This window comes from Paramormyrops kingsleyae, chromosome 6 (genome assembly GCF_048594095.1).
Source record: "Paramormyrops kingsleyae isolate MSU_618 chromosome 6, PKINGS_0.4, whole genome shotgun sequence".
NCBI lineage: Eukaryota > Metazoa > Chordata > Actinopteri > Osteoglossiformes > Mormyridae > Paramormyrops > Paramormyrops kingsleyae.
This window is the reverse complement of record NC_132802.1, coordinates 14,884,697-14,899,668: the sequence shown is the minus strand read 5'-3', so window position 1 is coordinate 14,899,668 and position 14,972 is coordinate 14,884,697. Positions and strand designations below refer to the sequence as shown.

The 14,972-nt window shown below is 41.1% G+C and overlaps 1 protein-coding gene across 7 annotated transcripts in view; it reads left to right on the top strand.

The window, feature by feature from the left end:
• The first annotated feature begins 5,148 nt into the window (after window positions 1-5,148).
• auts2a (activator of transcription and developmental regulator AUTS2 a) overlaps window positions 5,149-14,972 on the top strand; it is a 241,864-nt gene continuing 232,040 nt past the window's right edge. For 3 of the 7 annotated variants that reach the window (XM_072713729.1, XM_072713730.1, XM_023833010.2), the window contains exons 1-2: window positions 5,149-5,467; window positions 7,931-8,619. In XM_072713729.1, the coding sequence (XP_072569830.1) occupies window positions 8,350-8,619 (270 nt within the window). In that variant the 5' untranslated portion in view covers window positions 5,149-5,467; window positions 7,931-8,349. The remainder of the gene's footprint in view (window positions 5,468-7,930; window positions 8,620-14,972) is intronic. The other 4 variants (XM_072713732.1, XM_072713731.1, XM_023833008.2 and 1 more) reach the window with 2 other exon arrangements.

Here is a 14,972-nt window from a genome sequence, read left to right as displayed (position 1 = left end):
AAGCAATCAATCAATCCATCCATCCATCCATCCATCCATTTTTCCACTCCTTAACCTGGTCAGGGTCATAGGGGTTATTAAAACAACATTTTACAATGTAAATATTGTACCAATGGTAAATAAAACATAACTATTGTTTTCAAAATTTAAAAGTACTGTACTTGGATGTCACATGAAAAAGTGATTGAAGGATATTTGTCTTGTGAACCCAGTCTTAAATCCTTGAAGATGGGGTGCTCTCACTACTGTTAGCTATAGACCAGTAAACATGAGCAGATACGTTCAGTTTAAACTCTTATACTCCATAACATATAGAGAACTACACAGTAGAGTGGCCACCTTCACTGCAGACGATGACATATATCCTATACTGTTTAAATGAGACACATTCCCCATTTCCTCCATTCATGTGAAAGTCATTGCAACAAAGATGACTTGCAGAAGATTACAGGCACTGTGACTGTCGTCCCGAATCCATTAATGTTATAATGACAGTAAAATGGTCATATATACATTTTTGGTAATGCTCATAAAACGTTCAGTACACCTTCATAATGTATTCATTAAGTATTCATAAAACATTCATAAACATCATGCATGTATACCTTAACATCCTAACATCCCTTAACAGCTGTAATATGCATTAATAACAAACATTATATAATAATAACATGCATTAAATTTGTATAATCATGTAATGTTTGTTATCAATGTGTATTAAAGCTGTTAAGGAATTTTAGGATGTTACGCTATACTTGCATGCTGCTTATGAATGGTCAATGAATGTATTATGAAGGTACAGTACACTTGATGTAAAGCGTTGCCCATTTTTTAAATGATTAATATACCAAATAATATAATAATATACCAAATTAGGTTTCCAGTCATTCACAAATTGCAGGCACGCTTTGCTGTAAGGTAAGGTGTATTTAAGGTGTATTTTTATGACCCCAGGAGCTGCCTGTGGGTGCACTGATAGTTGATTGATGATTGTTTATATTCTTGTCTATGATGTCATTAACCCAGGACAAGCTCGCCCGTTAAATAACATCAGTAATAATTATGGCTTTAGAATGGTTTTTTTTTTCTTTTGTGTGCATTATATAAACAATTTGGCAAAAGGGATGACAAATGGAAGCATAACGCAGCAGGAATCACACTGGTTACTGAATGCAAGAATATCACAGTATCACAGCAAGGATATTATTTCCCAGTACAGCATGTTACATTTGCATACATTTTTCTAGTGATAATGAGCTTTAATGAGATCTTGAGATAGGATACGATCATTAACAGATCTGCTCCAACAGTAGTGTTTAAAACTTGTAATCACATGGAAGATTATGATTAGCTGTATCACACACCAGAGCAGTGGCTTCACCTTCTTTCCAGGCTCCTAAAATGTGAGCATTTCCTTTGCTCCTTAGAAGGTGTGTGCATTTTTCTAACAGCCGTCTTCTTGCTTTCGCTCTTGCATGCCTCATCTGGCTTTAATTTGGTTTCAATGGCATTGTCCTTCTCCTGCTTTTGCATTAAACACTCTGTTCTTTACTTTTTTACCCTTTAATTCCATCGTCTTGTCTAGCTGTTGCCATCAGTCAGCAGCCTCCAAAAGCTGGCAAACCTTCTACAGAGATTTTGTCTGAGTAGGTTTGTGTTTTTTTTTTTTTTTCTCCTGAAGCGTGTCTCTCAGGGCAACTCCCCCTGGCCTGGTCCTTCTAACATTATCTATCCAAGTGCTCCTGACAGAGGGTCCCAAGGTGGTCCATGAACGACTGCTCAGCTTTGAGATGTGGGTCAGGGATCAGCCTCGGAGCACGGTCAGGAGAGCGCATGCTCTGCTCATGCATGCCTGACTACCCCGGAGGGCCCTTACCTACGCTGGATCTGTGCACCTCCACCTGACAGGGCCGCTCACACACCGCTCCTAGATCAAGACATGTCGACGAGACACAATTAAAGAGAAAACTGCAGCCTGTGCAACTTACGTTGCATTGAGAGCTCGGGGACTACTGAATGAACGGGCACTTTGTCTCGCACATCCACGGTTCCCACAAAGGACAGACTCCTGGAGAACAAGCCAGGGTCAAGTGTGAGCATTGGCGGAAACGATAGGCTGGCGCGGAATAGAAGCTCTCCAGCACACGCAGTACAGAACCATGCCCTCTGAATGGCAGTGCCATACTAAAAACGCACAATATTACCATCCTATTGTCTTATTCACTGAGGACGAACTCACACTGAGAGACGCAAGCCACGATAAGATTTGTGCACACGGTTTAAGTGCTGCAAGTTAGAACTTATAACCTTTCCCTCATAATCTGATTATGATAAGCTCTTGATTGCCCCCCCCACCCCACCCCACCCCCCACATTGTAAGTAAGCTTTATCTCAAAATGCTGAAAGCACATATATTGGTTTAATGCAACATTAAGGCCTCAGCATCCTGCATGCTGCTCATTAAAAGTATAATGGTTTTTCTGCCTCTGGGTGTGTGTGTGCAAATAAATGCACTGTCTTGTATTACTGTCATATTTGCATAAAATCTATTGGAAGAAAAATAACGTGTTTTGTAATTGATATGATGTTTACATCTGTGGGTGTTAAACAAGTGTATTCTCAGTAAACATCCAGGCTTCATTAACTTATTCGATAAAAATTAAGTGAAATGTATCCAATACAACCATGTATATAGTTTAAGGCAACTTCAATGCACACTGCACTTTGCACATCACCTTATGCGTCACCACTTGCCACTTTTTGTATTTTGTATATGTTGGATATTTTGTTATTTTTTTATTCTTATTGTCTGCACTTTATATTTATATTATCTTATCTGCACTTTTTTTTTTACTCTTTCTTTCTCTTTTTGCACAGTCTTTGGATCGGTCAGGGTTCATTTCACTGCATGTTGTACTTGTTATAACTATGTATGTGACAAATAAAGAATCTTGAATCTATATAAAACCAATAAGTAGCATAAATAATAAACTAGATACTCCAAGTTTCTTCTTAGACCAGGTTTCAGGAAACATTTTTTTATTCTAATTAGACTGATAGTGAACCTTGTTCGTTTGCTGTTCACTGCACGTGGTAATGACTTAGTGATTGAGCTGGCCTGACATTAAAAACCAAAAAGGGTTAGGATGTGTGACAGCATCCCTAGGAGTTCCTTGTTTATTTTATTTACCTTAGCCTCACTTTAGGGTATGATGAAGAATTATTTCAGGGCTTTGGTGTGTTTCATGCTAAAGTTTCTTTCATTAACATTGAAGTTTCCAGGCTGTAGAGAAGAACAGGCAGTCAATGCACTCAGCTGACAGCTGATGGGGTATTTCTGTCTGGATATCAAGAACTACCATTTGGATTCTAATGACGCAGCACAATAGATGCGGGAAAAGCCCCCTCAAAATAGTAAGCAAGTAATGGGACTTTGGAAAATGTTCACAAATCGGCTTACACTTACAGATTAACCAGGAGCAAGGGTGATCTCGCTATGATTGTATTCCACCTTAAATTATTTCTGTTGCCTAAGGTTGATAATGTAAACCAGATTCTAATTTCTACAAGTGACGGTCTTTGATTTTGACATACAACTTGCAATTTGCAATACCTATATGCATAAAATTTCATTACATATTACATTTCAATGCCTGAGTAATGATGAATAATTTGGCTAAAACTGTTCTTTTCCAGGAAATTAAACATGCAAAACAATCAGAATTACTTATAGTGTTGTAGATTTAATAAACACTTGCTGTGGTTTAGATGAATGGTGAATGTTTTGAATGCAAGTGATTTTTCAGTTACAGTTTTCTTTATGAGAGTTTTCTTTATTATTAATTTCAGTATTAATACAGGTACTTTCTAAAGATTACACATTGACGTGCATTTATTGTTGAAAACTGTAGTAAGACAACAATCATGGGCATGGCAAAGGCTTATTTATCAGACACTGGGATCAGTTTAATCAGCTGTCTAAACTGGATGCATTTTTATTTTTAGGAACATTTTCCATTATCTAAGCAGGTAGTGTGGATGACATGTAATAAAACACCATATAGACCATATTGCATCTCTGTTAGTTTACATACAGTTTTCATGTACTGTTATGTTTCAATGTATTGCTATGTTTTCTGTATAATATTTATGATGTTATTGTAACATGCACAGTCATGACATAACTACATGCTTACATAACAGCTTGTTTTACACGTAAAAGAACTGAAGATCATTTAAAATAAGGGAAATGCATTGTGACACATTTCTCTCTGAAGACCTGGCTTCAATTTCAGCTTGGTTTGACAGAAGAGATGAGCTGGGTGGCCTTTGGTTAGCCTGTAATGAAAGCCTATCCACGTTACATAACCAAAGGATAATTTGACACCTCCGTCTGTGATCTGGAGAGGACAGATCTGTCAATAATACCATGTGTGAAAGCACAGACTCGACGATAAACTCCAATTTGACGAATAGTTGCACAAGGGGCCAGGAGAATGGACAAAGGCACATTTGATGGAAGTACGGATGGCGTCATGTTCCTGCATCCGTCACTATGCGCCTTTCCAGTTATCAAATGTCTGTCACAGATATTCCGGCTTTTTTGATGGGATTTATTTTGAGTGCCAGTCAGATATTTTTAAAGTAGCTCAATTTTTAGTTGGAAATTAATTAATTTGTAGAACTAAAGCTTATAGAAAACTGAATTTGGGGATAGTTTCAAAATTCAAGATTTAAAATGTATTCGTTATTGCATTCCCCCCCCGATTTTTCCAGTTGCGTATATTGTCAATGCTGCTATGTGTCAATTACCGGGCTAATTTATGAAAACACGGCCACATTTCCCTTTTACGATTATCTCCCCAATATAAATTCACATTGTGATTAAGGGTATTCCAACTCCAAATGCCATAAGTGTCTGTAAAAGTTCAGCGATACTCTTTGCACTGATCAGCACGGAATAGTTGTGTGAATTCCGCAGGAACAGCAGGAGTGTGATTGCAAAAAATACTAATGCATCTGCAAATGTCAAAATGATCGCGGGATGAAACGTTCGCATCGCGCGGTATGAACCACAAGCCTTCTTGGACTCTACAGGCAGCACTATTTCTGCCGGGGAAGCTCATACCCTGTGAAGCGGCACTGCGGCACCGCCGTATCAATGCGCCTAGTCTTCACCGTGGGATCCCGAGGCACGGACCGGGAGAGGAGAGCGCCTTATCTTTCTCATAGGATTTTTTATTTGTTTCTTGAAGCTTTTCTCCCCTTTTTGTTTCCCGTTTTTTCCACGTAAGGAGCACTCGCCCCCCCGAATGCCTGCGAACTGGCCGGACGGCGTGTCGCTCGCCGGGCTTCGCGTCTCTCGGTTTCTCGGCGGAGAAGAGCCGCGCTTTGTGTGTCTGTGGGAATAAAGCGGAGCTGGGAGTGGAGGCAGTGCCAGCCGCCGCGGTGGGCTGGACTGGCCACGGTGCGTGAGATTCACTGACAGACAGACAAAAAGGACCGAACGGGGATAGCGAGGGGAGAGTGTGAGAGCAGGGGGGTGAAATAAGGCTGGCAGGGTGGGAGGGAGGCAGCGAGGGAGGGGGGGATACAAAGATCCTAAAAGATTTCATACAGCTATTTTGTATATGTGACAATAGTGAGCGGGGCTCGTGCTGGGCTCGCGCGGGGCATTAGGTTAAAAGCGTAGGTGCTCGGCGGCGTCTTTCGGCAAGCAAATTACCAGAAAAGCGCAACATTTATCCTGCAGGCTATCAGATGCACGAGAAAGGGTTGGCTTGGATTTTTTTTTCTTGGTGTTGGGTTTCATTTCAACCACACATCGGATCGCACCGGAGAGATCCTGACGCGCCCCGCATAATGCTGATTTGCAGTATTTGCCGGCGGCTGCCCTTCCAGAGGGTTTTTCTACTTTTTTGGATTCGCATCGCGTTGTAACCATGGCTACTGGCATATTGCAAAGTTTAAGTGCACTGTTTGATAAGGCTGATGCTAATTCGGAGCGTGTCAGTAGGATGCTCGGAGATGTGAAGCTTGTCTTTGATGGAAACTCGCTGGCTAAATAGGGATGAATTAAGAGATTTTGAGTGACACATGGATGTAGAATAAAAGTGTCTTATGCTTGCAACCTGGCGGGGGATCATTGCAAAATGTCATTTTATTGCAGTCAGGTAAAGAGAAGAATTGCAGCTGAATGACTCCTATCTGATGTACTTGCTTTAAACTAAAAATTACAATCTGAAGTGTGTGCATCTGCATGCAAATGCCAAGTGAAGTATATTGAGATGCAACAGAGAAGATGGAGGTGACATCTGAAGATAAACTGGCACACAACACTTGCTGCTGAATATGCATCCTGAAGTTTATCTCAAACAAGGAAAAAAATAAGGGGTACATTAAATATTCCCTCAAGCCTTTAGGAGAACCATTTTGCCGAGGTTGATTTTGAGCTGGGGAAAAAAGAACATACCTGTTTGCTGAGAGGAATTACAATGGGAGCCAAGGCAGACAGCATCCACTCATCATGGACTGTATTTTAATATGAACATTGGCTTCCGGGAGATTAGAGCTCTGTGGCCTACCCCAAGCCTTTATCGGCACACATAAGCAGCATCTTGCTGTGCCAAAATCAATGAGAAGAACCTGGAAAAAATGGGAAAAGATGCAAAAATGAAAACCAGCAGCCAATCTGAGGAATTACCTCTGTGTTCTTCATCCTAATTTGACTTCAGGGTGGAAACATTTTAATAATATTTAACAATAAAGACTAGCATGAAGGAATCCCCGACATGGATTTGTAATGGAGGTGACTTTGTGGATTGTTCCTGAAGGATCTTTAAAGCCGCCGTGATCATGTGTTGGTTCAATAAGATGAAGACGGAACACGGAAAAGAAATAAAATTGAAAGATGAAAACCTTAATGTGGTTGGGCTTGTATAGAAGCACGGTGCACTGTGTGAAGTTAACAAACCCAGGCCTTGTCATGCAGACATGTAGACTGTGGAGCAGCTTTGGAGAAGAGCTGCTGATTGTATTGCTGCCATACCACTGAAATGACACCGCATATAAATGGCATTTCTGTCTTTATCAAACTTTGGATCTCTGTGCCATAATGCTGACAAAGATGCATTTCAGGAGTAGAAAAACCAACCCTTGGAACTTGTTTTCATGTTTTTTTTAAACTGAGATACAGGGATTTTGTGTTCTCCAGTTCCAGTAGTGAAATAATTGTTAGCTAGTTTAAAAAAAAAGGGCAGATTAGGGCTAAAAGAATTTTGACTTTTAAATGTATTGCAGTGTGAAATAGTAGTTCCTCTGCATGCATATCTCTGGGAATCAAGCTTCTAGAATTCAAGGACCTTTAAAACTTGGATGCCTTTGAGGGAGGATTTGTCTTTTTTAAGTCTTGTGGTGGGGAGTTGCCGATGTTTGTCGAGACTGGGAGGAAATGTGTAGTTGGTTTACCAACTGTAATAGGCAACAAACCGAGATCTTGAGAAGGGGTCTGTTATATCAGTTTATAACTGATGGCAGCCCAGGAAGTTCCAGTAATCTCAATAAATAATGGAAGCTCTTTGGGAAGTCTGTTTGTAAGGGATGGAATGGGGGTGTCTTCTGGGCAGAACTGCAGAAGGATTGTATATAAGCAACACTTACAGAACAGGAAAAAATGTAATTAGCTATGCTAAAGGGCAAGTAATTATACATTGTGAAAAGGGTAATAAAGTTAGCAGCTGACTTTGAGTGTTCTAATGAAACATTAATTTATCTTGCATTATTAAAAATGGTAATTACCTGTGTATGATATTTAGCAAGAAGCGAGGCAGCCATGTGTATATTGGGGGGTTGTGGTTTACAGCGCTTTTTTATAGTTAGTAATTATAAAGCATGTTGCCAATGTGTGCTTTTTTATTTCCTTGATTTCTAGGAGGGAACAGTCAGCACTTCGATGGTGTGGGGTCTGAGCAGACAGAGATGGCCTTGTGCAGTGGATTCGCCATGGAGGGAGATGCTCGCCAGTGATTGGCTTCGCATCGCCTCTGCCAGTCTGTAATGGAGTTTGCCACTTGTTTGAACGATTCGCACCTTTTTGACGTTGGAGAGTGAGACCCATTGTGGTGGATTCAGGATTTATTGTAGCGGAAAGCCCTGTCGATGGATTCCGTCATCTTGGCTTCAGATTGACTCCGGTTCTTGTGACCTTTTTTGGATGATTATTTATGCTCTTGTGGAGATCCCATAGCGGCCACAAGATAACCTGGTGAACTGTGTGAAATTTTTTGGGAGCTGTCTGTCACGACTGGGATACACGCAAAGCCCCCTGCAGGGCTAAAGCAGGCCTTGGAAATGGATGGCTCACGGTCCAATGGACTTCGGAAAAAAAGGCGGTCGAGGTCGGAGCGGGATCGGGAGAGGAGGTCCAAAGGGTTGCGGGACAACTGCATGAGGTCCGGAATGCTTCGCTTTTCCTCTGACTCTGAGAGGGAGGAGAGCAGGAATCCGTCCTCCTCCCGGCCCAGACCACCGAGAAGGAAGAGGAAGGAGTCTACTTCTGCTGAGGAAGATATCATAGATGGGTTTTCGATTTCTGGTTTCATTACGCTGGAGGCTCTGGAGGTAAGGAAAATGGGCCTTCTGTGACCAAGCCCCTGTGATGCCACACGAGTTGAGTGTGCCGCTTTTTTCCAGTGCTGCGGTTTTGTGTTTCCTTTTTACCCTTGGGTCTGGGGATGTCATTTTTAACAGGTGACCGGGCTGTGCTGTACTTTTCTAAAGATGTCTGTGCCCCAAAAGGGACCCGGTTCCCTAGAAATATTCTTTCCCGGGGTTTATATTTCTGGCCTATTTTTGTTGTTTGCCGGAGGGCAACAGATAGAGCTCTGATTGCCGAGGTTCTGCCGGAGATCCACTCGTCTGGTTCTGTGCCCCGCAAGATAACGCCGCTGTGTCATTGTCACAAACACATTGCCCTTGTGGGTGTGTTCTCTGCAGAGATCGTATCGAAGAGGGCCTCGGTGTGCTTGGAGTTTCAGCTTGGGTGGAATGCCATTAAGAGAGTGTGTTTTTTTCCATGTATCTGGCAACCCGCACACCCCGCCAAGCAAGCAAGGGTCATGTTATTGAGTTTATAAATGATCGCTGATGCAATTTCTATTGTTCATAGGCAGAGTGCATAATCCTTTGACATGGCTTAATTGATTACGGTTATAGAACTGTAAGGTTGTGTATGTATTATTTCTGTCTGAAAGATGTGTAGATTGCCTCTCTAACAGTGTAACGATATTTAGCTGTAACGGTAAAAAATGCCTTTGGTATTCTCACCACATTATTCAGTAAAATGGTTAGATTATGGTCGGCTGGTCCCACATAAGCCCAGGATTTTATGTCGGCCTTACTTGGATCATTCCATAAATGGGAATGTGGTAAATCAATACTACAGTACATGTGGAGTCACAGCGGAAAACTAAATATTCAGATCCTTTTATAAATATTGAGACTCTCTTACAATTAGCTGAGTATAAAATGTAATTAGTTGCAGGCTCTGGATCACCACGGCCCTGATTGGGTAAGCGTGTGCTGAAAATGGCATGATTGATATTTATGAAGATAAGGGTGGAGTGGGGACCTTTCTTGAACTCATGGAAAATCAGGCTTTATTCCTTGATAGCTGTATGCTGGTCTAATGCCAGTTCATTTCTGTGGCCAAGAAGTAAATCTCCAGTTTTGCAATTTGGCAGCAAATGCCAGATGTATTTCTTAAAAAAAAAATACTTTGTACCATTATTTACATATTTGAACTAATTAGTGCAGAGGGTTACTGTGGAGTAGGGGTTTCTGCTGCATGCTTTTACTGTAGTCTTCAAAGATGCGTGACTGTAGAATGCAAACATGCAGACTTCTGGAGGGGTACGGCTTAGTTTTATGAGACCAGCAGGGCCTCTAATACTCCAATAGATCTTCTGCAAACAGGTGATTCACATAGTCATCCTGTAAATAGTGATTGGGGATTAAATCCTGAACTGGAGCCAGGGATGGATATGAAGATGAACACCAGTGTCCCTAGTACAAGATCCAGCTATGTGGCTCATAAATATATATTCTCTCTGGGGTAGGGCTGTCACATATTGTGGCGTCCAAAAGTCAGTAGTTTGTATAAATTTTGAGTATTTTTATGTTTAATAACCATGTTGTAATGCAAAAATTAGAATGCAAAAATTCCCAACACACCACCAACATCTTTTTACCTTGTTTATCCACAATATGTTCTCTTTCAAAAGATGTTGTGGCTCCTGAGCTGTCCCTTTCTTCACAGCCACTTCAGTGCTTATCGCTTCCATGATTTACCAGAACAACAGCATTTGGCGTGCTCCGCTAACTTATAAGTTAATAAGCATAAGGATACGTTGAATTTATACAGACTACTGACTTTTGGGGATCACAAAACACATCTCATTAATATTTTAGGCACACTACTAATCTGCTTACCAAATTGTCAGCGTAAGTAAACGTCCGTATAGTAGCAAAAAGCCGGTGTCTGGACAAATGTTTCACCAGTCATCTAAAACCCTGGTGATTATTGCGCATGCACCATATAATCATGATTACTTTGTGACGTGATCATGACAGCCCTGCTCTGGGGAGTACTCCAGTACTCCTCCCCAGAACCAGCTAGCCAGCCAGAATCGTTTTGTTTGACTGAAGTATTTGGGCCGATACACGCTTTTGCTTCTTGTAAGGTTGATCCAACCAGCAGATTTAGTGTTGGCCGCAGGTAACTCTTTTGTCCAGCTGAAAAGAGTTCATTATTTGGCTTTTGAGACGTAGTCTTGCAGAATAGCTTTGGGCGGGGGGGAGGACATGGAGGTAGAATCGATGGGCTGGTGCTCACGCCTACTGTTCACTCTTGCTCTGTGGCAGTGGTGGCGGTTTGAGTCTCACCGAGTGATGTCTTTTGGAGTCTTGTTGAAGTTGTCGGTTTGATTTTTTTTTTTTGGAGGGGGGGGGGGGGGATTTTTCCCATCGATTAGTTGAGCCATTTCCGAATTATTCAGATGTGTTGATGCTTGCCACATAGAGTTCAGAATGTTCCGGAGCCTGCAGCTGTTGACACTCGTCACGAGTGCACTACCGGAAGAGAGGAGTTTATTAGGCTTGGGTATTGGGGAGGCCGGAGATGCGTGCAGCAATAACTGCAATATGCCGCCTTACAAAATTGCGAAATTACAGCGCTCCGGCACCACTAAGGCTTGACCTGATGTCCTGTGCTAGATGGCTGAGAGATTGAACTGCGAGGCAATATGAGTTAATGTCCTGGCTTCTGGGCTGCGTCACGTGACTACAGTGTCTGGGTTACTCTCTTGGTGCTTTAAGACTCATTCCTGTCAAAAATAACATTGTGTTTGGTTTGGCGAGAATGCTGTCACCTTGGAGCCCGTAGAATCCGAGTGGTGTCCTTTTATCCTGGAGCCTACTCGTGTTTTTAACGCCAAGGTTTGACCCAGTAGCCATGTCTGTGACTCTTCTAATGAGTCATGCCTGTTGACTTTTAAGCTTAAGCAAGTAGTTTGCTGCACAGTTTTTCTTATAAAGCCAGTGTTTTTTTGATGCATTGGAGGCTGACATGATCTTAGGGCAAAAAACTGGTCTGTGGATTATTTCCAGGTTTGTTTTCAGAAAATTGAGAAGATGAGAAGAGACTCCCTTATGTTCCCATGCACCTTAGAAAATAGCAATTGCTGACCAAATTATATGGGTGCAAAGTCATTCATAGAGTAACTTCATTTCTTTATTTTTGCCAATATAACCACATCAATAAAACTGTTCTTCACAGACAATAGGTCCTTATTCACTCCAATGAATAGGAGACTATCCCTTGCATCATTTGCGCAGGTTAGCCTTGTCTGTACTATTTGCCTTTATGACCCACCATACATTAGGCGTGCCAGTGTATCAGTACGTATTCTGCACCATATAAGTACCTAATGACATTTTTGAGTAATGGTTGGCCATGTAATGTAGTCCTAATCTGCAGTGAAATTATACGGGAGTAAGGCTCATTCAGCGTTCTGATTCAGCAGCCTTTGAGCTGTCTAAATGTTGGTGTCTGTTGAATGAATTCCTGGGGAAATAGCATTGCATGATAAATGCAAGCCTTTAATTTTTTTTTTGTTAATGGTTCAGATTTTTTTTTAATAGGAAGTACTATTTTGACACAGTGAATTCAGTCTTTGTGGACAGTAATAACAACTGTATTCTTGCTGTAGTCCTTAAATGTTGTGATCCTATAGATTTTCTCCAGAGCAGTTATTTCAGAACTGACTCTTTAAAAGATTTGAAAGACCTGGGGGGAAGAATTGATTAAACACTACACTGTCAAGAGTTGTGAAACCAAATCTATTGATGTTTGCCTTGTTTAAAACCACAGAATGATTGTCAATAAAAACAAAAGAAACCTCCACATCAAGGAAAGAAATTACCCCACTTCCCGTGTGATTGAATCCAGAGTCAGTGTTTAAAACCTCGCCTGACTTGCACACTTTCTATAGCCAACATCTTCATGAGCTTGACTGCCAGGTATGGAAATTTTCATTCCTGGCAAATATCCATTTATTGAGGCTGTGATTAATTTCTCAGCTTTGCATTTATTTCAGGTTTCTGGCAGTAACCGCAGATATTAATTTAGAGTTTTCAGCTGTCTAGGAATGATGTATTATATACATTACTTTTCTACAGTTGTGCGATGAGTGACATGTCTGGTATGTCATACTGGCATTGTGAGATTTATTAAATACTGCAGTTAGATAATCCAATATTGGGATTTAAAAACATTTCCTGTTGCCTTACAAATACCCCTGTCTGGGCCCTGCAAAATTGTTGGGTCTGCGAGTTGCTTTTGTGCCATGAGAACTGTTTAATCAAGTGCAGCGATCAGCTAGGCCATTAGGCAAGCTTATGATGGGCTTGGAAGTTGTACCTTTGAATGGGAAATTTGCAGCTGAGTAAAACATCCACTTGTATTATTGGTAAAGTTTCTATAAATAAAAGCCTTAACTGGACAACAGCTGTGTCCTATTAATTCATAAAGAATATAATACAAGCAAAAATCATAAATTAGCCAGTTATTGCACGGGTTGGTTTCAGACATGGTAAAAATAATTGGGCCCCTTAATGTGCCCCCTCCTCCGCCATTTCGTGGCTTGTAATAAATGCTGTTAGTTGCCATATTTAATGCTCTATAAAGAGTTCATTAATGGGCGCTGATGCAGTTGGGAGATTGTGTCGGCCGGTTAAAGTGCTCTCGGTGCCTGGCCTCCAACACTTTGGCATCTGCTTGTCGACACGCATTGCTACTTTTGTAGCTTCTAATTAAACTCACTGAGTGGTCGAGGTCTTGCGATATCGGCCCGCAGTAAGAGCAGCTGCTGCTGGCCGTGGCTTCTCAGAGGGGCGCTTCCAATTCGGCCTCTTGGCTGGTTCTTGACCCTTTTTTGAGGAAATATCGTTTAGAATGACCTTTCTGACCCCCCCCCCCCCCCCCCCCGTCTGATGGTAAGAGGGAGGCGAGCTGGTTCAAAAGCTGTAAGAATTTTGTGTTAAATTGAGTTGAGCACATGAACATCTGTTTGCACTCCAGTTACTGTCAATACACTGTACACCGCTATGTTAAAATGTTAGCTTAATCAGTGAACCATCGTGTTACTCCTATACAATCCAAACTAGTGTTGTTATAGTTTACATTTTTTAAATTATTTTTTTTTATCAGAAATTATAGTCATCTTTTAACATCATGTGAGCATTTGGGTTATTTTGGTGGGCAAATGGACACATAAACTAGGGTGTAGTTTAATAATTATGAGATGGGTGGGGGATAGGGGGAGCAAATAATGAATAAAAAATCAAAGGTATTAATAGTATTGGTTGAATTATTAGTTCATTGTTGTATTAGTTGAGTAGCCACAAACAGACTGCAGTTCACTTTACCATGTCTGTGCTTCATGGTTTAAGAAGTGTCATGGTTTGGTAATAATGTAAAGGAGGAGCACTGACTATGAAGATCCACTGCGTCACAATGGCCAGTACAAAAGCAGTGCATTTTTTCATAACCAACGAGAAAATTGCAGAAAACTATGTATGCTCAAACAAATAGCTATAGCGGTGATTTTTTCATTGGATGGGTAGATGATTCCTCTGGGTGGGCAAGGTGCACCCATAGACACACCCCTGGTTTTTGTTTTTAAATTATTTTCAATTTTCATTTGAAATTCAGTTTAGTTTTCACTGTGGTTTCATTCATTTGTATTCATTTTTGTCTTAAATAAATATCTTTGGTTTCTAATATACATACATGTATAAATACAGTGGCGTCGTAAGGAGGGGGAAAGTTAGGATGATTCCAAGGGCCCCTGAGTGATAAGGGGCCTAGAAAATTTGGAAAACAATTGGATTGGTCTGGACTGGGGGGCCCAGTACCTCTAGCAACACCCCAAAAGATGTGTTTGGACTCTTAGATGAACCAGCAATAATCCAGTCTGGGGCAATGCTTGTTTCTTCCCATGGAATAGACCATTAGAAGGGCTCTGTGTGTATTAGAACTGTTGTGGCTGGAAAATAATTAAACATAAGGGTGTTGTTTGTTTTTAAATGTGAAAATTCATTTGCTCAGATGGGAAGCAGCTGTTAATGCCACGGTGTAGAGCAGGAGAGATGGGATTAATGGTTTTGCGGGAGCTCGTAAAATGTATGTCTTCTGGAGGGAGAAGATATGTTGCTGTAGCTAACCACTGCCTTACCAGAAAGGCAAATTGCATTTTTATTTTAATATAATTGGCTTGCCTAAGTAGGTTTATTATAATATATTTTATAGGCCGATGCCGATACATAAAAAAATGCCAAATATTAGCCTGATATATCAGCCAGCCGATATATCGGTTGACCTCTAATACAGATGCTGTTTTTTTGGGGGCGGGAGT